General features: G+C 36.0%; 2 protein-coding genes across 3 annotated transcripts; one reads left to right on the top strand and one right to left on the bottom strand.

Moving 5' to 3' along the window:
* Positions 1 to 45: 45 nt before the first annotated feature.
* On the top strand, positions 46 to 11,133 carry vps33a (VPS33A core subunit of CORVET and HOPS complexes). The gene is made up of 13 exons (XM_084115766.1): positions 46 to 201; positions 428 to 493; positions 1,330 to 1,457; positions 1,660 to 1,843; positions 2,816 to 2,932; positions 3,616 to 3,787; positions 3,876 to 4,069; positions 4,963 to 5,089; positions 6,515 to 6,582; positions 7,331 to 7,468; positions 7,724 to 7,861; positions 9,303 to 9,471; positions 9,927 to 11,133. Exons 1-13 carry the CDS (start codon positions 100 to 102, stop codon positions 10,118 to 10,120), a joined length of 1,797 nt encoding a protein of 598 aa, XP_083971892.1. The 5' UTR covers positions 46 to 99; the 3' UTR covers positions 10,121 to 11,133.
* Positions 11,134 to 11,168: 35 nt separating this feature from the next.
* Positions 11,169 to 20,787, bottom strand: eif2b1 (eukaryotic translation initiation factor 2B, subunit 1 alpha). Of its 2 annotated transcripts, XM_084115769.1 has the most exons (10): positions 20,672 to 20,787; positions 20,451 to 20,590; positions 19,543 to 19,644; positions 17,915 to 18,051; positions 16,578 to 16,694; positions 15,967 to 16,079; positions 14,255 to 14,323; positions 14,080 to 14,155; positions 12,987 to 13,112; positions 11,169 to 11,429 (listed from the first exon to the last, which is right to left on the bottom strand). In XM_084115769.1, exons 2-10 carry the CDS (start codon positions 20,461 to 20,463, stop codon positions 11,277 to 11,279), a joined length of 906 nt encoding a protein of 301 aa, XP_083971895.1. In that variant the 5' UTR covers positions 20,464 to 20,590; positions 20,672 to 20,787; the 3' UTR covers positions 11,169 to 11,276. The 2 variants fall into 2 exon arrangements, with proteins under 2 accessions (XP_083971895.1, XP_083971894.1); XM_084115768.1 differs by having other exon boundaries at positions 20,451 to 20,787.
* Between the last annotated feature and the right edge of the window lie 64 nt (positions 20,788 to 20,851).

The following is a 20,851-nucleotide window of genomic DNA, read 5'->3' on the forward strand; positions in this document are numbered from 1 at the left end:
CTGGAGTAATAATATTTACATCTGCTGGCTTTTATTTTGAAAGATGAATCACGTGACATCGTGAGGCCGTGAAAGTCATATGATTGCGATTTAACGAATATGGCGTCGCATTTGTTTTGTGGCAGAGTAAACCTAAACATATTGAGAGAGGCTGCACGAAAAGACCTGCGTGAATTTTTAGATAAATGTTCGGGAAGCAAGGTAAAGCTTTTTGCTTTAATAAGCATGCAGAGTAGTCATTCTTCTGCTGTCACTCTATCATTTATTCAAATCTACTTCCCTTGTAAGAATCTGAACTGCACTTTGTGTTATTGTTGTATTGAACAAGTATTATTACTGCAAATACTGTTCAGCGATACTGTAATGGACATGCAACGTGTCGTCATCCTTTAGTTCATGTGTTGGTGTTGTTGTTGTTCTTTATAAGGCCATTGTTTGGGACGAGTATCTTACTGGACCTTTCGGGTTAATTGCTCAATATTCCCTTTTGAAGGTGAGAAACTGTACACAAGTTGTACCAAAAATACACACATACTGTAGTGAGTATATATATATATCAAAAATACAGAAAAAAACTGTAATATTGTGAAATATTATTCAGAAATCATTCTAATATGCTGATTTGATACTCAGTTGTTATTAATGTTGGAAACAGTTGTGCTCCTTAATATTTTTTTGCAACCTGTGATTTTTTTCTTCTTCTTCAGGATTCTTAGATGAACAAAAAGTTAAGAAGAACAGCATTTATTCCAAATAGAAACCTTTTCTAACAAAACAAATCTTTACTATCACTTTATCAATTTAATACATAATTGTTAAATAAAACTAATACTTTCTTTCAGAAAAGGACAGAAAAAAACACTGACCCCAAACTTTTGAACGTTAGTGTATATTGTTTCAAAATATTTATATTTTAAATAAATGCTGTTCTTTTTTTAACTCTTTATTCATCAAATAATCCTGAAAAAGCATCACAGGTTATTATAAAAAAAAAATCACATTGATAATAAATCAGCACATAGATTGATTTCTGAAGGATCATGTGACACTGAAGACTGGAGTAATGATGCTAAAAATTCAGCTTTGCATCACATAAATCAATTATATTTTAAAGTTTATTAAAATAGAAAACCATATTTTTTTCTGTACTTTTGATCAAATAAATTCAGGCTTGATAAGCACAAGAGACTATACTGTGTCTATATGTATATAATTTCAAAAACACTGGTGACATTTGCCCTTTACATTTTACTTACCATTTACATGGTTTAAATATTATTCTTATTCCTTGTCAAGACGGTGATTGTCTTAATTTAATTTTTTAAAAAGGAACATGAGGTCGAGAAAATGTTCACGCTCAAAGGGGGTCGTATACCATCCGCTGCCGTCAAGAATATTGTCTTTTTTGTCCGACCGAGGTTGGAGTTGATGGACATCATTGCAGAAAATGTTGCAAGGTAAGTCTCATTTCTATAAAGAAAAAAACAATTTATTTTAAAGAGTGTATTATGAACTTTTCATAAAATGTGCTGACTTTCTATATGAGACAATAGGTGCTCCCACAATAACTTTCATAACAGATGTTTTTATTAGTTCTAGTGTTTGCTGGCAGTCATAGTGATTGTAATGATGATACTGATGGTAATATTTGCATTGCAGTGAGGATAAATTACAGCCCCGAGATTTCCATATTCTGTTCGTGCCTCGCCGGAGTCTCCTGTGCGAGCAGCGGCTGAAGGAGAAAGGGGTTCTTAACTCTTTCACGAACATCGACGAGTACATTCTGGACCTTATACCTTATGATGGAGACCTTCTTTCCATGGAGTCTGAGAGTTCATTTAGGGTAAGACAATGTTTTAAAGGGGTGGTATAATGCCCTTTTCACAAGATGTAAAATAAGTCTCTGATGTCTCCAGAGTGTGTGTGTGAAGTTTTAGCTCAAAATACCCCACAGATATTTTTATACAGCTTGTTAAAGTTGTCACTTTTTGAGGGTGAGCAAAAACGCACAGTTTTTGTGTGTGTCCCTTTAAATGCAAATGAGCTGCTGCTCCCGGCACAGGAGGCGGAGCTACAAGAGCTTGTGTCATTTTACCTCACACAGACTGAAAATGTAAAAAACTTTAGCCTTTTATGTTCAAACCGTGGAGTCAGACAAAGATGGAGAGACTCAAGAAGAAGTGACAACATGTAGACAACTTTGCAGATGTTGTTTATGCTCAAACAGCAACATTACACACTAACTAAAGTTAGAAAAGTGAAATAATCAACCACCCCTTTAATGCCACATATATTCTGGGTTTGTGTTCATATCCTGAAGGTTTTCTGAGTCAGGTTAGTCAGATTTTGGCTATAAACATCCATGGATGCAAAATACCGTCTCTGATGGGCATATTCAGCCATATGGGATTATATTATGAGCAATTGAGTTCTTCTTGTGGATAGTCTGATATGGACAATTCCTTTTATTTATTTGTTTTTTAATCAGAGTTGGATTTTCTGTTATTTAGATTTTTAGACCCCATATTCAAAAAACATGATTTAGTAAAGCTAAGCTACCAAAATGTCTCATTCTAAAATGTGTGACTTTACAACAGCAAAGGTTTGTCATACTTTGTTCTGTTCTTGGTTCTGGGAAAGCAGCTGTTATTTGTCATAGCCTTTTTGAATAATCATTAGAAAAAGTTTCTTATCTCAGATGATCCAATGTATTTCTCATCCCAGATGTTCTGTAAGGAAAAAAAATGTAATATAAGTTTTATATGCAATATATATCCATGAACGTTTATGTAACTTGTTTTTTTCTTTTGTGAAGGAGTGTTATTTAGAGAATGATCAGACAAGCCTGTATCACGCTGCCAAGGGCCTCATGACTTTGCAAGCGCTTTACGGGACGATACCGCAGATCTTTGGCAAAGGAGAGTGTGCAAGGGTGAGTAGAAAAGCATTCGTGTCAACTTCGCCATCTTGGCTGCTCTTTTCCAACATCTGATGCCATGAATCTCGCAAACGTCATTTCTAGCATCTCGTTCATCCTCAGTGATGCATATTTATGGAAGTTTGTTTCCACAGAATAAAATAATAATGTATTTCTGACTTTATCCCACAATTCTGACATTTTTCTCAATTGTGAGTTTATATCCCACAATTCTGACTTTTTTCTTGCAGTGTGTTTTTTTTTTTTTTTTTTATCCCACAATTCTGACATTTTAATTCTGACTTTTTTCTCGCTATTGTGAGAAACTCGCAATTCTGACTTTTATTTTCAATTGCGAAATATAAACCCAAAATGTTTTCATTATTCTGCCATTTTCTCAATTCGCAACTGCGACTTTATATCTCTCATCCAGACTTCAAAACTTGCAATTGTGAATTTATATCTCACAATAAATATAAAAAATCTGAATCGCGAGATGTGGACTCTTAATTCTGAGATTTCTCGCAATTACCTTTTTTTGTGTGTTTATTCTGTGGCGGAAACAAGCCTCCATACTAATTTGTAGTAGCTTGGTAAACACAATTTTGTTTTCCGTTTCACTGATGTATAAAAAGATATTATTTTATTTATTTGTTTCACTTTGATGATGCGTTCTGGCATTGTGCTGTGTGTCTCAGCATGTGGCCAACATGATGCTGCGGATGAAGAGAGAGTTTGCTGGTCATGCTCAAATCCTGCCTGTTTTCGACACACTTCTCCTGTTGGATCGTAACGTGGACTTGCTGACACCATTAGCCACTCAACTTACTTACGAGGGTCTTATCGATGAGATCTATGGCATCACCAATGGTAAATGAGTTGAAGAATGTGTGCAGACACGAAATATAGACATGATTTAAAGACTGTGTAAGCTCTCGTTTGCTCATTGCTTTGACAGGTTATGTGAAGCTTCCCCCTGAGAAGTTTGCGCAGAAGAAACAGGGAGAAGGTGGGAAAGATCTTCCCACTGAGCCCAAAAAACTGCAGCTCAACTCAGCCGAGGAGCTTTATGCCGAAATACGCGACAAGAACTTCAATGCTGTCGGCGCGGCTCTCAGCAAGAAAGCCAAGGTCATATCAGCCGCGTTCGAGGTTTGTGCTGCTTTTGTGAAGCAGAAACTGATGTAAAATAAATACACTGTTGCAATGCAAAGATTGTTTTAGAAAGAAGTCTATTTGATGAAGGATACTGTAAGATTGTGATGTATTACAATTTTTAAGAATTGTTTTCTGTGTGAATATAATTTCAAATGTGATTTATTCCTGTGATCAAAGCATCATTACTCCAGTCTTCAGTGTCACATGATCCTTCAGAAATCATTCTAATATGATGATTTGATGCTCAAGAAACATTTATGATTATTATCAGTGTTGAAAACAGTTGAGCTGCTTAATTTTTCTGTGGAAACTGTGATACACTACCATTTAAACATTTGGAGTAACTACAATCTTTCTTTTTTTTAAAACAGAAATAAATAGTTTAATTCAACAAGGAAGCATTAAATTGATTCAAGTGACAGTAAAATCATTTATAATGTGCAATTTCTATTTCATATACATGCTGTTCTTTTGATCTTTCTATTCATCAAAGAATCCTGAATATTTTTTTTTAAACAGTTTTCACAAAAAACCCTTAGCAGCAAAAACTGTTTTCAACATTGATAATAATAAGAACAGTTATTAATAATTGAGCACCGATGATAATTGAGCAGCAAATCATCATATTAGAATGATTTCTGAAGGATCATGCGACACTGAAGACTGGAGTAATGATGCTGAAAATTCAGCTTTGATCACAGGAATAAATTACACTTTAAAATATCTTTATTTTATTTATATGTATTATTTATTATAGTTATTTTAAACCGTAATAATATTTCACAATATTACAGTTTTTACTGTATTTTTGAGCAAGTAAATGCACTCTTGATGAGCAGAAGAAGACTCTTGTCATTAATAAGCTGGTTTTCTCGTCTCTCTGATAGGAACGACACAATGCAAAAACTGTTGGGGAGATTAAACAGTTTGTTTCCCAGTTGCCGCACATGCAGGCGGCTCGCAGCTCACTGGCGAACCACACCTCCATCGCTGAACTCGTCAAGGACATAACGAGTGAGTCTGAGACCAATCATTCATACGTTCAGAAATAAAAGCAATATTTTGAGGTCTGTGGACCGCTGTCAGTTAGCATAGACAACAACTGCAACTCGTTTCTGATGAATACCTTTCATCGTTAGTCTACAAAGATGCAAATATTTATTTTAATGCAGGTGCAGTTCAGCTAACAGTGGGTTTACCAAACATCACCTGTGCAGGAAAAAAACATAGTAAAAACTCACAAATAAGAATAATTTAGATTCTTGCCCATTATGACAAACCTTTTTAACATTTAATCATTTGCAGGATCTCAATTATTATGAATAGGTTGTAACAATTCCTGATATCAACAATGGAATTATTACATAAGAAAATACAGATCAGTTTTTACATGTTTTGTGGAAGATTTTTCTATTAATTAAAACGTATTGATATGACAAACTGCAAAATTGTACAGCTCTCTCTGATCATCTCACAAATGCAGTTACAGATGTCGAATTATTAACTCCTTTTAAAAACAAATCAGTCAATAACTACGTTGTGACTAGTGCAAATGTCCTTTTATGATATAAATAATTATAACTTTTAAAAATGTTTTTTTTTTATATTTGTAATTTGTTTTTCATTGGTGGTCCTTTTAATTTGAGATATGTCATGTGTAATAAAGCTTTTTTATTTATTTATTTTTAATTTTATTTTTAGAAATACTAAAGTACTTTTCACTGTAATGATATATTTAATCCATTAGTACTGAATCCAACATGTGAAAATTAATTTGCAAATCTTAAACATTGTATGTTTATTTTAATACTAATTACTATTTATGTCAGTAAAGGGGGCTCTGGCTAGTAATGTAGAATTACCAGCTAATAACAATCATTGGCCTTACGTTAAATATAGCTGTTATTACTTGTGAAAACAGAATTGCTGATTGATCTTAAATGTAACTTTTTTTTACTTTCCTTTAGTGCAATGAACTTTAACCTGTAAACTTACAGGATTAACGAAGATTCGGTTAATCAGTCAAGTGGAATTTCTAAAGCTACGAATGAATTTTATTTTTTTAGAATTTCTACTGCAAGTAATCAATCTTTTGCTGATGTCAAGAATTAGCATTTAGAGAAAATGTTTCATATTCTATGATTTATGATTGCAGTGGCCAATAAATATAAAATTGATTTATTTAGATAATCAAATGTTTAGAATGTTTAGAAATCAGCTAAATTTGACCCAATATTAAATAATATGGTGAGTTGCACATTTTGAACATTCATGGTGTTGTTAGGCTTGCATTGAAAGTGTTTTCCCTGTGAAGGTGTTTAACAAACTGCCGGAGGCGTTGAAATCGTGGTCTGTGGTGAATGATAATATTATGGGACCTGGTGTGAGTTCACATTAATACCAGTTCAAGAATTAAATGAATTCTCTCCTGTGTTTCAGTCTCAGAAGCCTTCTTTGAGAGTCTGACGGTTGAACAAGAGTTTATGACTGGAGTGGACACAGACAAGGTGCCTTGTTTTCTTTATAATTCCAACATAAAGGCAATGTCACTTAAAACTGGCATAAAACGCAAGTTGCGTTCGTTTTTTCCCCCCCTATTGTCAAGTCACCTTTATTTATACAGCGCTTTATACAGTATAGATTGTTTCAAAGCAGCTTTACAGAGATAACAGGAAAATCATGATTCAGTGATGCAAACAGAGTTCAATTCTGCGATAAAGCAGCTTTAAAAAAACAATAGTAAACAGTCGATATTCAGTTGAAATGCGAGTGAAACGCTTCTGGAACAAGAACAAATGTGGGCGGGGCTTAATTTTGTCTGTGGGAAATTGATTGGATGGTTGTGGTTTGCTATTGGTGGATCTCATGTGAGTGACAGGTTGCCCCGCCCTCGTCATCAGAGAAGAGATGATGTTACTCTGATTCAAGATTACCAGGAACATCAATACATTTATAATAAATACTTCAATATTCCTTAAAGAATTGTCAATTTTGATTTCATGGTGACTTGCATGAGGGAACATGCACTTTGTTTTATAAATGAAAGCATTATTAGTATAAATATGATAAACATCTCTGCACTCATTATTGTTCGAACAGAAAAGAATGAAGTTGAACATACAAGATCTTAGAAATATGATAAAATAATTCATTTTTAACATTGTACTTTTTTTAATTCTCTGGGAACTTAATATATTTAAGGTTTGTTTCAATGTGTTTCTCGTCACTCGTGATCACGTGTGATTTTACGCTCAGGTCAGCACGTATATAGAAGACTGCATTGCTCAGAAAGACCCGCTGATTAAGATCCTGCGGCTGGTGTGCATGCAGTCCGTCTGCAACAACGGCCTCAAGCAGAAAGTCCTCGACTACTATAAGAAGGAGATCCTTCAGGTACGACTCGCTTTTATTTGTGAATGCATAACAGTCAACTTGGATCACATGTGTCTTGATAACCAATCACATTAAAGGGTTAGTTCACCCAAAAATGAAGATTCTGTCAGTAATTACTCTCCCTCATGTTGTTCCAACCCCGTAAGACTTTTGTTCATCTTCGGAATACAAATTAAGATATTTCTGATTAAATCTGAGAGACTCTTAAGACAATTTAATGTTTTAAAAAAACATGTTTGTGCTTTGTTGGTTTAGACGTATGGATACGAGCACATTCTGACCCTCAAGAACTTGGAAAAGGTTGGGTTACTCAAACCTCAAAGTACCATGAGAAACAACTACCCCACAATCAGGAAAACACTCAAACTATGGATGGAGGACGCCAATGAACAGGTTTGTCCTGCTACTCATTTTCAGTATGGTTCAGTGTTTTTATATAACTGAAAATAGGCCCGACCCAAACTGAGTACTGAACCTAACCTTAACTCAGAAAAGTTGAGCTAATGTTGCTATTTTCAGGTGCAAACAAACAGATGTCATTTAAACAAATATATGTGTGTGTGTGTATATATATATATATATATATATATATATATATATATATATGTATATCAGTGGCGGCTGCTGGTCTTTCAAAGAGGGGAAGCTCATTTTCGGCCTACATCATAAAAATTGTCCATTTATTTATACGTAAATTCTGCCCAACGTTCCTTTTCAAGAAAATGCTCTGTGACCCTATATCGTTCCAACTAGGCGTCTTTTCCAGTGACTTGACCAGTGTCCTCTCAATGGCCAGCAGAGTTAGGTATAATTGTATAAATGTAATAATATAATAAAGGTATAAATAATAATATAATAAAGTATAATGATAATACTACTAATAATATATAGGCTATTTTTAATTATTTTAATAATTATTGTTTTAATTATTACTACTAATATTATAAAAAAATATAATAGGATAAGTCAAGTATATTTGTATAGCGCTTTTCACAATACAGATTGTATCAAAGCAGCTTCACAGTATTAAATTAAAATAATACAACAAGGTTTGTTTCTAGTGGAATTTATTGATTGATAAAATTAAATTAAATATCCACCAAATATCCCCATATATTTTGTAATAATATAATAAAGGTATAAATGTATAATTGTGTGAAATGTATTATGAAAAATGGCTAGCAATTTCGACAAGCAAATACCAAGAAAGAGGTAGCAGCAGTTTGTCTTTTGACTATCACTTGAAAAATCCGCGATGGGACTGAACTCGAATAGCTTCAGCGTCAGCGACTTTTTATTGTATGAAATCGCTGCCAATCAAAAGGAGATGCAGCCCCTCCAATCATCACGCGGAAGCCCGGAGTCCGGGCCAGCCCACTCCTCATTCACCCCCAGAGACGCGTCCGTGGGCGGGACATAATCGCAGCATTTATCCAATGACCGTCTAGTTTCGAAGCGCTGAAAAAAACTGTTCAGAGCAGCCCCATTGAAGTCAATGGACGCTGGGCTTCAACAGGGAAATGCTATGGAAATGCACTGTCTGTGACGCTACGGGAATGTATGAGAAGGAAATCGAGTCAGCCGACCTGCTGTATGTAGCTGATTCTGAACGAACTAACGTTTTCTAACGCATTTTTAGTCAATAAAATGTTAACACAATAGTACATATTTGACCATTCATTTTTTTGACATTATAGGGGAAGCCGAGCTTCCCTTGCAGTCTTAAAGAAATCCCCACTGATGTATATATATGTGAGTTGACGGTGACTCTTCCAAGGCCGTCTGTGTTGCTCATGCGTTTGGGAGTGTTTAATGTGAGTTCACTGTCCCTCAGAACCCGAACGACATCTCGTACGTGTACAGCGGCTACGCCCCGCTCAGTGTGCGCCTGACTCAGGTTCTGGCCCGGCCCGGCTGGAGGAGCATCGAGGAGGTGCTGAAGATCCTGCCCGGACCACACTTTGAGGAGCGACAGCAGGTTCCCACGGGCCTTCACAAGAAGCGTAAGCGATCAGCATCACATTATTAAAGGTGCAGTCTGTAAGAATGACAACTAGTGGTCGAAACAGGTACTGCAGTCCAAATCACAATACCGGAGATCGTCGTTTCTCCCGCCTCCTCAGACTCGACGCTCACACGGGTTGCCAGTTTAAGCACACGCAACACAAACGAGTGCAATGGACAATGAAATTAGGCAAATTGGCAATGAGCAATATCACAGACCAAAACAATAACAAACATTCCAGCCTGGAAACACACATTGCAAAGTAAAATAACTGAGCGTAGAAGTGTTTTTCAGAGAAATGAGTATGTGAACTTAGCATGTTTTCTCAATGTTTCTCTGTGAAGCCACTTTGAACCAATGTGTATTGTGAAAGCGCTATGTAAATAAATTTGGGGAAATAAACACTTCCAAGTCTTCATACATATGGTTGTGATATTTCTCTTTGATTTGTAGGTCAGCCAGGAGAAAACAGAACCACCCTGGTCTTCTTCCTCGGCGGTGTGACGTACGCTGAAATCGCTGCTCTGCGCTTCTTGTCTAACATGGAGGACTCTGGGACTGAGTACATCATTGCAACCACCAAACTGATCAACGGGACCAGCTGGATAAAGTCTCTCATGGACCATCCTGAGGAAAACTTGCCTTAAAGAAGCCACTGCTACTCAGATGAACGTCCTCTCGTCTCTCCCGAGCCCAGACGCTAATGCTAATGTATACATGTAATGCGAGTTATATAAAACTGCAGATGCTGTGTTTTTCGTATCATTTTTGATGATTTACGAGGAAGGTTTAAACGTCTGTTGCCCATTACGATACTAATTTATGTACGTTTTTGAACATTTTGATCCAAACTGCAAGATTTGTGTCAACAGATACAGTAAGTGTATAAACATACTAATGTGGTTTATTACCTCATTTGTCAGACTGCATGTTTTCCCAGAAGCCACCATAAATAATTTTAGCATCTATTGGCAATTTCTTTTTTGAAATGCATTCCAAGCCACTGTGTATATATATAAAAAGTAAACTAACCTGCTTATAATTGTCTCTGCATATTATTAATACACGCATATAGCAAGTATTGTAACATCAAACAATCGTGCACGTCACCTTATAAATAAGGGATGGCCCGATATGAAGATTTTGGCTGGATAATTCTTTATATTTGAAAGCTGATAACCAATATATTGGGTAATAAATCTAAAAAAAAAAAAATCATTTTTGAGAGCCTGATTACAAAAACAAAAGTCTCACCTGTAAAAGCCATGACCCAAGCACACAATTATAATGATGTTCTCATTATAATTTTATGTCGCCTATACGACAGACTTGGTGCACTAAACTATTTTCCTTTTTTGAAGTGATTTCAATCATATTTCAAGCAATTTAAAACCATCATGTTGAACAGTGCACATCTGAAGTGTCTCAGCTGAAGGAAATAACACATTTATTGGCTTTAATATATCGGCCAGATTTTCTTGGTAAGGTGGATGATATATTGTGCATCCCTATTATACTATTCGTAGCTCTGAGAAACCTGATATTTAATATCATATAGATCCTATTTCATCCTCATTACCTCAGCATGACAGAACAAGTTTGTAATGATGTGTAAATGTATGAAGTCGTTTAAAATAAATGTAACCGTTTTATAAATACAGCATGTGAGTTGTCTAAATGAAGGGCACATGAAAATCATTTCAACCAGATAATTTAATCTGAAATCCAGGATCTTTCAGTTTTCTGTGCATCTGAAATCTTTACACTTGAGCGATGATGGAAATGCTCTCTGAAGAGTGCTGATCACAGGTATAGTTTGATGAGCTCGTCGCTGACGGCAGAGGGCGTCAGCACCCCGAGGTCAGTGAAGAGGAGCGTGATGAGGGACGGGGGGGTGTAGTCGATCAGCGGGTGCTCCTGGCTGAGATCCACTGTTTTCAGGATATCTGCTTTATACTGAAACACGCACAGAAAGAGATATTATGGACCCATTTATGTATAATAAGTGGAACTCTTGTGTTTAAACTAAAATGAAAATTAGCCCATGATTTACTCACCCTTAAGCCATCCTAGGTGTACATGACATTCTTCTTTCAGACGTATATAATCTGAGTTATATTAAAAAATATCCTGGCTCTTCCAAGCTTTATAATAGCAGTGGATCGCAACCAACAGAGTGAAGCTCAAAAACGTGCATCTATCCGTCATAAACGAACTCCACACGGCTCCTGGTTAATAAAGGTCTTCTGAAGCAAAGCCATGCGTTTGTGTAAGAAAAATATTAATATCTAACACGTTACAAAGTAAAATTCTAACTTCCGTGCAAATAGATAGCGTACATATCAGCGGTACGTCGCATTACTCGCACAAGTTGCTCTTTACACTTAAAGGGATACTTCTCCGATTAGCATTAAGCTTTGTATCAGTAGAAACCCGGTAGTATTTTGGAGTGACCGTGCTTCCCTCCCTCATGTCCCCCTGAGACGAGAGATTTCTGTATTGTGTGTAGAAAAAAACCTCTGATGACACAAAAATGGTCATTTAGCTTTTAGCATGAGGCTTTTTAGTCCAGAGGCGAGAGACTCCAGCCAGTAGGAGGAGCTCGTCCCGCATGTCTTCAACCCGCCCATAGGGGGATCTCACGACAAAACGGTGTCTTTCCAGTTTCGAGTCGACTAGTAGTCTAGTTGTATAATTTCTCCCGATACGGCCCTCTGTAACCGGTGGGCGTGGCTTGGGAGTGTCCTCGTAGGGCAGCGAAGCAAGTGCATTCTGGGAGTTGTTGTCTTTCATCCACATGAGCCAAAAATACATTTTCTGGCTTTTCTCAGTCTAGAAGGCACCAACTTCTAAAATAATTTCACATTTCTACTACATAAATGACCCAATTTAAATACACATTCATCTTTTCACCAGCGGTGAAATATCTCTAAGTCGAATCTGTATGTTCGTTTGTCCGGAAGTTAGTTATTTTACTTTATAAAGTTTTAAATATGAATATTTTTCTTACACAAACGCATGGCTTTGCTTCAGAAGGCCTTTATTAACCCCAGGAGCCGTGTGGAGTTCGTTTATGACGGATGAATGCACGTTTTTGAGCTTCAAACTGTTGGTTGCGATCCACTGCCATTATAAAGCTTGGAAGAGCCAGGATATTTTTTAATATAACTCAGATTGTATTTATCTGAAAGAAGAATGTCATGTACACCTAGGATGGCTTGAGCGCGAGTAAATCATGGGGGAATTCACTTGAAAGTGAACTACTCCTTTAAGGTGTGTCGTAATTACGAGATTCCAACTTGTAAAAAGCGTTCATGTCCTCGTAGAACTCGGAATTACAGCTTGTAAACTGGGAGTTTTCTGAGAGCTCATACTCGTACCATGTGACCACTGCAGATTCATCTTAGGTGTTGATAACATAGAAAGGAATAATTCTCAGTCCGAGAACGTGAACAGCTTCAACGTCACATATCGTCATCTCGAAATTACGACATGGCGTGAACGCAGCATTACCTTGAATCTATCGGGTACGTCTTGCTGGTTAAGAGGGTAGAGTCGCACAAACTTAAAACTTTCTGCCACCACATAAAATGGTTTGTTGTGCGCCTTCGAACACACAGCCATCTGATAGGTGCCAATCTAGGACATGAATGAATTAATAACTTGATCAATCTAAGGAATGAATGGTAAGAAATAAATGCATTTTGTTTTAAGGCAAGACACTATAGGCAAAAACCGTTGTTTTATTAGGCACTGGTCAATTTTGAGATTTTGGGCTTTTTTTCCCTTTTGTAGCACGTCTTCTTTCAGAGTAGTGGAAAGAAAACACACATGAGACACATTTATTAGACTATCTATTTGCATCTGTAGATTACCTTTAAAATACATATCCTTAAAGGATGATTTCTCTAAATTAATTTCAGTCAGAAATCTCCACTTTAGCAGTTCTTAAACACAGCAAACATTACAGCTTTAATCCTGTCTACATTCTGAGGGTTTTTACACAGGGGTATTGACAGTCTATGATATGTTATTGCTAAAAAACATGATTTGTTATTGTCTGTTGACAGTATTTTCTGATTTATGGAGCTTTGGATACACGTCAACAAAATCAAGCGAGTAGAATTGTGAACTTGTTTTTAAAAGGAAGTGTATGCAAATGAGTGCATATTTAATTAGATGATGGATTATTTGCATATTTTCATATTTAAACTTGTTATACAAAACAGTTGTCTTAGGGTGCATTTACACGACAATCATGTAGTAAAAACGCAACGTAAGAGCGGCACGGGCGTTTGTAAATTGAATGTGTCAAGGTAAACAAGCTGTACAAACGGCTCCTTACACTGCTAGATACATCAAACTGGTGTTTCTTACCATGATATTTGAATGTATTGTCGTAATTATAAACGCACTGACTTGTAGTGCAAACAGGTTTACTGCACTTTGTTATTCTTCTAGTTGTTTTCCTGTTAGCGATTATGAAGTCTCGCACATTCACAGAAAACGGATTACTTCTGCGTTGCATAAGATGGATTTCCCAGTAGTGTCTCGCCTTAAGTACAACTGCAAACATCAAGACTACAAGTGTGTGTGTATTTCTGACCTTGTTTATAACTCCGCCACTCTCCACAACGCCCTCAGCGCCCACGATTACCAGGTCTACCTTCTCCATGATGTACCTACAATCACACACACACAAGTGGCAGAGTCGTACAAGAATGAATCAGTTAAGAGGTTCTATGACAGCTTTGATGTAAAGACAAAACTAAGACGCTTACCCGACTGCAGCATCAAGCACGATTGTGACGGGTATATTGAGTTTGCGTAGTTTTTGAGCCATAAGTTCACTAAGAGACAATACGAAAAAACATTCATAAATGATTGCATCATAAACTATATAAACAATGTACAAATACACACATACTTTGATAGCAATGTATATACATATACACACACACACACACACACACACACACAGTGGTGCTTGAAAGTTTGTGAACTCCTTGTGAAATATGTGAAAAATTTTAACAATATAAGAGGGATCATACAAAATGCATGTTTTTTATTTTATTTAGTACCGTTCTGAATAAGATATTTCACATAAAAGATGTTTACATATAGTCCACAAGATGAAAAAAAAATAGCTGAATTTATAAAAATGACCCCGTAAGTGTATGTGCCCTTGAGTCCTGTTTGAGTCCCTCAGTTGTCCTGTGTGAAAAGATGAATCTCAGAATCATACAGTCACTGCTGGAGAGGGTTCAAATATGCAAAAGATGCTGGAAAAGAGTCACGGATCATCCAGGTAACAACACACAGTATTAAGAATCAAGGGTTCATTTGATAAATTCAGCTATTTTTTGTCTTGTGGACTATATGTAAACATCTTTTACATATAATATCTTATCCAGGATGGTACTAAATAAAAAAAAACGTGTTAAAAAATAACTTATTTTGTTAAAATAATTAACATTTTGCACATTCTGCAAGGGGTTCACAAACCTTCAAGCACCACTGCACTGTATATATATATATATATAAAATGTACACCAAAATGGCTTGGTTTCTTTTGGTGCAATTACAAAATGCCTCTGTTAAATGCGGGTGTGCCCAACATATTTGTGCAAACATTCGTAGTATATCACCTGTAATACGCCCATTAAACATGCACATTAATTTGATAGTTTGAAATGAATAAATTATTTTATATGGGATCTTAGTAAATCAGGGTCCCAATTCGCATACTTGTGCACTATTCTATGCCGTTTTGCAGTATAACTAGTGCAAGAAGTGCGTTCACACTGAAGATTCCTAACAGAAAAAGTGCATTTTAAGCCCCCGGATGATGTAATACAGTGTAAAAGTGTGTAGTATGTCATTTGAGACACAACTTTTGTGCCCATATACTGTATATCACCAAGTAACAAATCTGATGGATGTGTGATATACATGACCCTTAACTAGACTAATTATTCAATACAGGGATTCCTTAACACTCAAACAACCCACCCACTAGCCGTTCACTAGATCTCTCTGAGCCTTTCGTCTTTTGTCACGTGATGAACGAATTACTCGAACCCGAAGTCGATAGACTCAAAACGTGAACTAATCAGTTCTGTATCTGGTACTACAGACTGCAAAGCTCAGTTTATGAGGATGTCACGGGATGAACGAACGGCTCAGATCGGGAGGTGAGGTAAACTAACAGACTGCATACCCTGAAGACCAAGATCAATTATCATTTCTGTTTCTTATAATTTGGCCTTTTCCTTGCATTGCAATTTTTTTCTTATTCTAAATGCGATCAACATTTGATGTGTTTGGGGAATTTGGCTAACATGTAACATTTTAAATGCATTCTGCTGAAATGAACGAAATGACTCGAAAAAAGATTCGTTCATTTTGATGAACGAGATTCAAAGATCCGAGTCAGTAAAATGATCTGAACTTCCCACTGCGAGCATGTTGTCAGCCAGAGATGAAGACTCACCCTGCTGAATCCGGCTGTGATTCAGTGACATATACTGTAAAACGTTTGTTATCAGCTGCCGCATTTTCCAGAACCTTTAACACCACTCGGGATGACGAGTGTGTGAGGATTTTCTGCAAATGGAAGGCAGATATGAGAGAGTGTCCAAAATAATGACAAATGTGACCCTGGACCACAAAACCAATTTTTTTAAATTGAGATTATACATCATCTGAAAGCTGAATAAATAAGTTTTCCATGGATGTATGGTTTGTTAGGATAGGACAATATTTGGCCGAGATACAACTATTGAACATCTGGAATCTGAGGGTGCAAAAAATCGAAACATTGAGAAAATCTCCTTTAAAGTTGTTCATTTATGTTGGCGATAGTGCTGCATTTACTCACAAAAATAAATGTTTTATCTATTTACGGTAGGAAATTTACTAAATATCTTCATGGAACATGATCTTTACTTAATATCCTAATGATTTTTGGCATAAAAGAAAAATAGATAATTTTGACCCTTACAATGTATTGTTGGCTATTGCCACAAATAAACCCGTGCGACATGTGACTGGTTTTGTGATCCAGGGTCACATATGGTGTCTTTTAGGAACGACTGTACTTACGGCTCCATCTTTGATGAAGGTGTGGCACAGTTTACCCACTTTGCCTCTAGAGAGGGATATTTTCTTCAGGAAAAGTTCACCTCTCTCTATCATCACGTTCTTACACTGTGAGAGATCCTGCGATACAAAGCGAACATCACAAGGTCAATCACACGGCGACAGAACAAAAAACTGAGCAAATAATAACAGCGTTTCAAGAGCATTAATAAAACAACTTTTCAAGAGCATTAATAAAACAACTTTAACATTTTTCATTTCATAAGCGAGCAGAATTTTTTTGACAAGCACATAAATCATATTCAATATGCACATTTCTAAAGGCCTCTACACACCTTCTGTCGTCTAATTGATAGTTTAGACTTTTTCGGCAAGTAAAAGGCCTTTTAGTATAAATAAACGTCCACCTTCAGCTCGTGCTTCACGTGTTTTTAAAGTGAAATCTGATTATTATAAAGTAAACATAAGAATAACTTTTATATTGTTAGTAATATTTCAACTGGACTGAAGCAGCTTCATTTCATTTATCATTTTTTTGAAAAAAAAAACATGTTCAAATGTGAGTCTCAGATATGATCATCAGGCTTTTGAGGAAGGGTTATTTGTTCATCTCTCAATCATCATTGTATTGCATTGCATTTTATGTTTTAAAAATACAGAGCTTTGATCATAAATTTAAATTTAAATATCATCTTAATAAGATATATTATTGGCAGATATATAGTGACGACTGATATTTATATGCATTTTACATCTGCTAGTGTTATAAATATTTCACTGATTTACTTTACAAGCATCACAGAATTTCATCTTAGTTTTTGGCCATAGATTTATCAGCGGCTGAAGAAAACTGTATATTTTTTAATAAAATTAAGGTGTTTTCTCCTCGAGTTTGAGCTTCGTATCCTCACTTTATCAGAGCCATAAAAGCCTGATGTTTCAAAGCATTAAACACACATGCAAACTGTTTAAAGGTTCATTAAATTAACCTTTTAGGTTTCATTTCCTAAAACATTTATTATTTTTCTTATTACTATTTCTAGTGCTGTCAAATGAATTAATCGTGATATATATATATATATATATATATATGTGTGTGTGTGTGTGTGTATGTGCGTGTATATATATATATATATATATATATATATATATATATATATATATATATATACACACACACACACACACACACATATATTATACATTTACAAACTTCTATGTTAGATGCGATTAATCGATTTGACAGCACTGATTATTTAATATGTCAGGCTTTACAGGGTTAGTTCTGCACTACTGATCCGAGCTGCTCCAGTACATGCTCTCGTCTCTGCTGAACTGACCGGATGCTCCAGTGAGGTCAGACTGATGAAGCGCAGGAACAGCTCTCCTCCCGACGACACGGCCACCGATGAGTCCGTCTCCTGCAGCCGATGGATGGCCTGCGTCATGTTCTCTCTCAGGCCCAGGATAGTCTCGCCTGCAGGAGGAGGACAAGCATCGGTTCACGTCCACAATAGGGGCTGACATTTTTTCGGGAATCCCGCGGGATGGGAAACAAAATCACTATTAATCACGGGATTGGGACGGGACAGGAAAAAATATCAGCGGGAGTGGGCGGGACCAGGAATTGTAATAAAACTATGATACCCAACTTTATACACAAATATACAGTTTCTATAAATAAACTCTATATTTAAATTTTGAACTAAATTATATTTGCCCTGTCTCTTTATGCTCTCCTGTTTGCTTTGGTGTGGCTGGTAAAGTGAATGACGTGCTCCTCACACGCTTGAGACACACGCTTTTCACACGCTCTCACGCCACACATTACATCCATTTTCTCACGCACAGAAAAATCGCGAAGCAAAGAGGACACGGAGACCGACAGACTAGACAGAGCAGGTTACTTATGATATAAAAAAAAATCTCAGCTCTCAGATTCTGTCAATTTTATTACGAAATTCAAACAATAAATACCGTTTTGGCGCTTGTAAATGTTACGTGACAGATCGCTAGCGCACGTGAACCGATCATCTCTACTAGCTAATAGTAAAAAAACACGAATGAACACTGTTGAAAGATACAGTACAACTTACCGAAATGTATATTTCTCATACATAATATCGATCAATCAGTGTTTTTCATCAGCGTGAAGAGGTCAATAACAGCTGGAGAACAATTATGTCACATTTACCTCAGGAAAGCCATTTAATGAACATAATATAGGCTATAGCACGTAGTTGGCAAGAAAAAAAAAAAAGCTATAGAGAGTATTTTGCTAAATATGTGTCCTATACTACATATTTATTATATTTTTACTCGTATCATTAAATAAAGTTGTTATTATAATAATAAAAAAACGCATTATATTTAATTTGAGTTATTTTTAACCTTAAATAATAGCCTACTACCAGCTGATAGGGCTCTCTGTATGTTTACAGCATTAGGTGAGTTGTTGTTTTTTTCTTGAGAAAAAATAACGCCTATCTTGTGTAGCCTACCTAATATTTATCCAAATGAGTCAATATTTTATCAAATCACAATAATTGAATTGAATTGAAATAATAAAAAAAACCTAGCTTACCAGAAATTGTACCATGTAAACATTGTAACATGTTGTCACTAAACCTAATAAAAATCAATTTAGTTACTAAAATGTTAGTGACAATCACAATACACTTATTGTGATGCATTATTTTTTACTGTAACTGACAGATTCCTGTCAAAAAAACACAACACGGGAGTGGGAGGGAATAGGAGTCATTCTTCTGGGATTGGGACGGGATTAGATGTTTTTTCGTGGGAGTGGGACGGGATTTTTTTTCTGGGAGTGGGACGGGAGAGGTTTGAAAATCCACTCCCGTGTCACCCTCTAGTCCACAACTTACTCACACTCACACACACACACACACACACACACACACACACACACACACACACGCAGAGCACACTCGCAGAGCACACTCACTCTGATCTCTCTTCAGGAACTCCAGCAGGGATCGTATCGCAGCCACCGCTGAAGCCACGTCTGGGTCTTCTCGGATCTGCGCTCGGAAATACTCCACCAGTTCTGCGAGGAAACGCGTTTGTTGATTAATTTTAGTTTTGGGCTTGCAAGTGAACAACATTAAACTCCCATTCTGAAGGCATATTAAAATATAAATAAGATTCTGTTTTTTTTTCTGTCAAATGTTTACACTTTACAGTAAGGTTTTACTTTGTTAACAGTATGAACAAACAAAGAACAACTGTATTTTTGTTAATTAACATTAATAAAAAATTATATTGCTCATTTTTAGTTCATAATGGCTAATGCACGAGACCTTATTGTAAAGTGTTACAAACGTTTGTGTAATTTAATGTTATTTATATTCAGAATCTAGGGCCAAATTAATTATTTAAACTATTTAATGTACTTATTTAAACTATTAAAGCTATTAATAATTACAATTATCAATATTTATTAATATATCCTTTAAAAAAATTGCAATAACAACAACAACTACTGTCATGTATTAAAGGTGAGTGAATAAAACAAAGGAATATCCAAACATAAATAAAGGACCTAATAAAATGTAGCTTTCATAACACACATCAGTCCAATCATCATCATCAATACATGTGTGATACTTGTCCTGAAATAAATAAATACAGTAATAATAATAATATCCGGTTGAACGAAGAGGAAATCTTCTTATTCCCATGAACGCTTTCTCTAGATGTGTAAAATCTGTCTAAAGCCTTTTACAACATCACAGAATGAAGAACATAACATTGTACAGCTCATAAACTGGAAGATGATTAGAACACAGATGCTAACAAGATAGCATGTAGCATCACAGCATTGGTTTTAATAAGTACCTTCTCAAAACTCACCTCTTTCTTCCATATTGAAGAAAAGTGCTCAGAAATGTGTTTCAGGAGCGATTCACAGTTTAATTCTCTCTTTCTTACGACGCTTCGCTGATGCAATGTTCCCTCATGACACTCACACTGACCCGATGGAGTATTCTGACCTAATCAACAGAATAATGTTTATTTTACTTTTTTTAGATTAGCGACTTTGCCAAACATATTAATGTTTATTTTATATTTACTGTATTTCTTTCAAATTAGCAACGTTACAGTGAACAAGTGTGCACTTTCTTCTTCTTCTTTTCCCTTATTTTAAGACGGATTGATGTACCACCATTGATGTGCCCCCTACAGGACTGGAGCAAAACAGCATGCATTTATTTATACGCTACTAATGCGATGTAAAACTGAATGAATGAATG

This window comes from Abramis brama, assembly GCF_963993115.1.
Source record: "Abramis brama genome assembly, chromosome: 5".
Taxonomy (NCBI): domain Eukaryota; kingdom Metazoa; phylum Chordata; class Actinopteri; order Cypriniformes; family Leuciscidae; genus Abramis; species Abramis brama.

Excerpts from the sequence above, each read along its gene's own strand:
- vps33a (XM_084115766.1), top strand. The coding sequence starts at position 100 with ATGGCGTCGCATTTGTTTTGTGGCAGAGTAAACCTAAACATATTGAGA. Across the intron at positions 202-427 it reads ATAAATGTTCGGGAAGCAAG|GCCATTGTTTGGGACGAGTA; the intron begins GTAAAGCTTTTT and ends GTTCTTTATAAG. Across the intron at positions 7,862-9,302 it reads TGGAGGACGCCAATGAACAG|AACCCGAACGACATCTCGTA; the intron begins GTTTGTCCTGCT and ends ACTGTCCCTCAG.
- eif2b1 (XM_084115769.1), bottom strand. Across the intron at positions 18,052-19,542 it reads GTTCCTGAAGAGAGATCAGA|GCGAGACTATCCTGGGCCTG; the intron begins GTGAGTGTGCTC and ends CTCCTCCTGCAG. Across the intron at positions 13,113-14,079 it reads GTGGCGGAGTTATAAACAAG|ATTGGCACCTATCAGATGGC; the intron begins GTCAGAAATACA and ends TTCATGTCCTAG.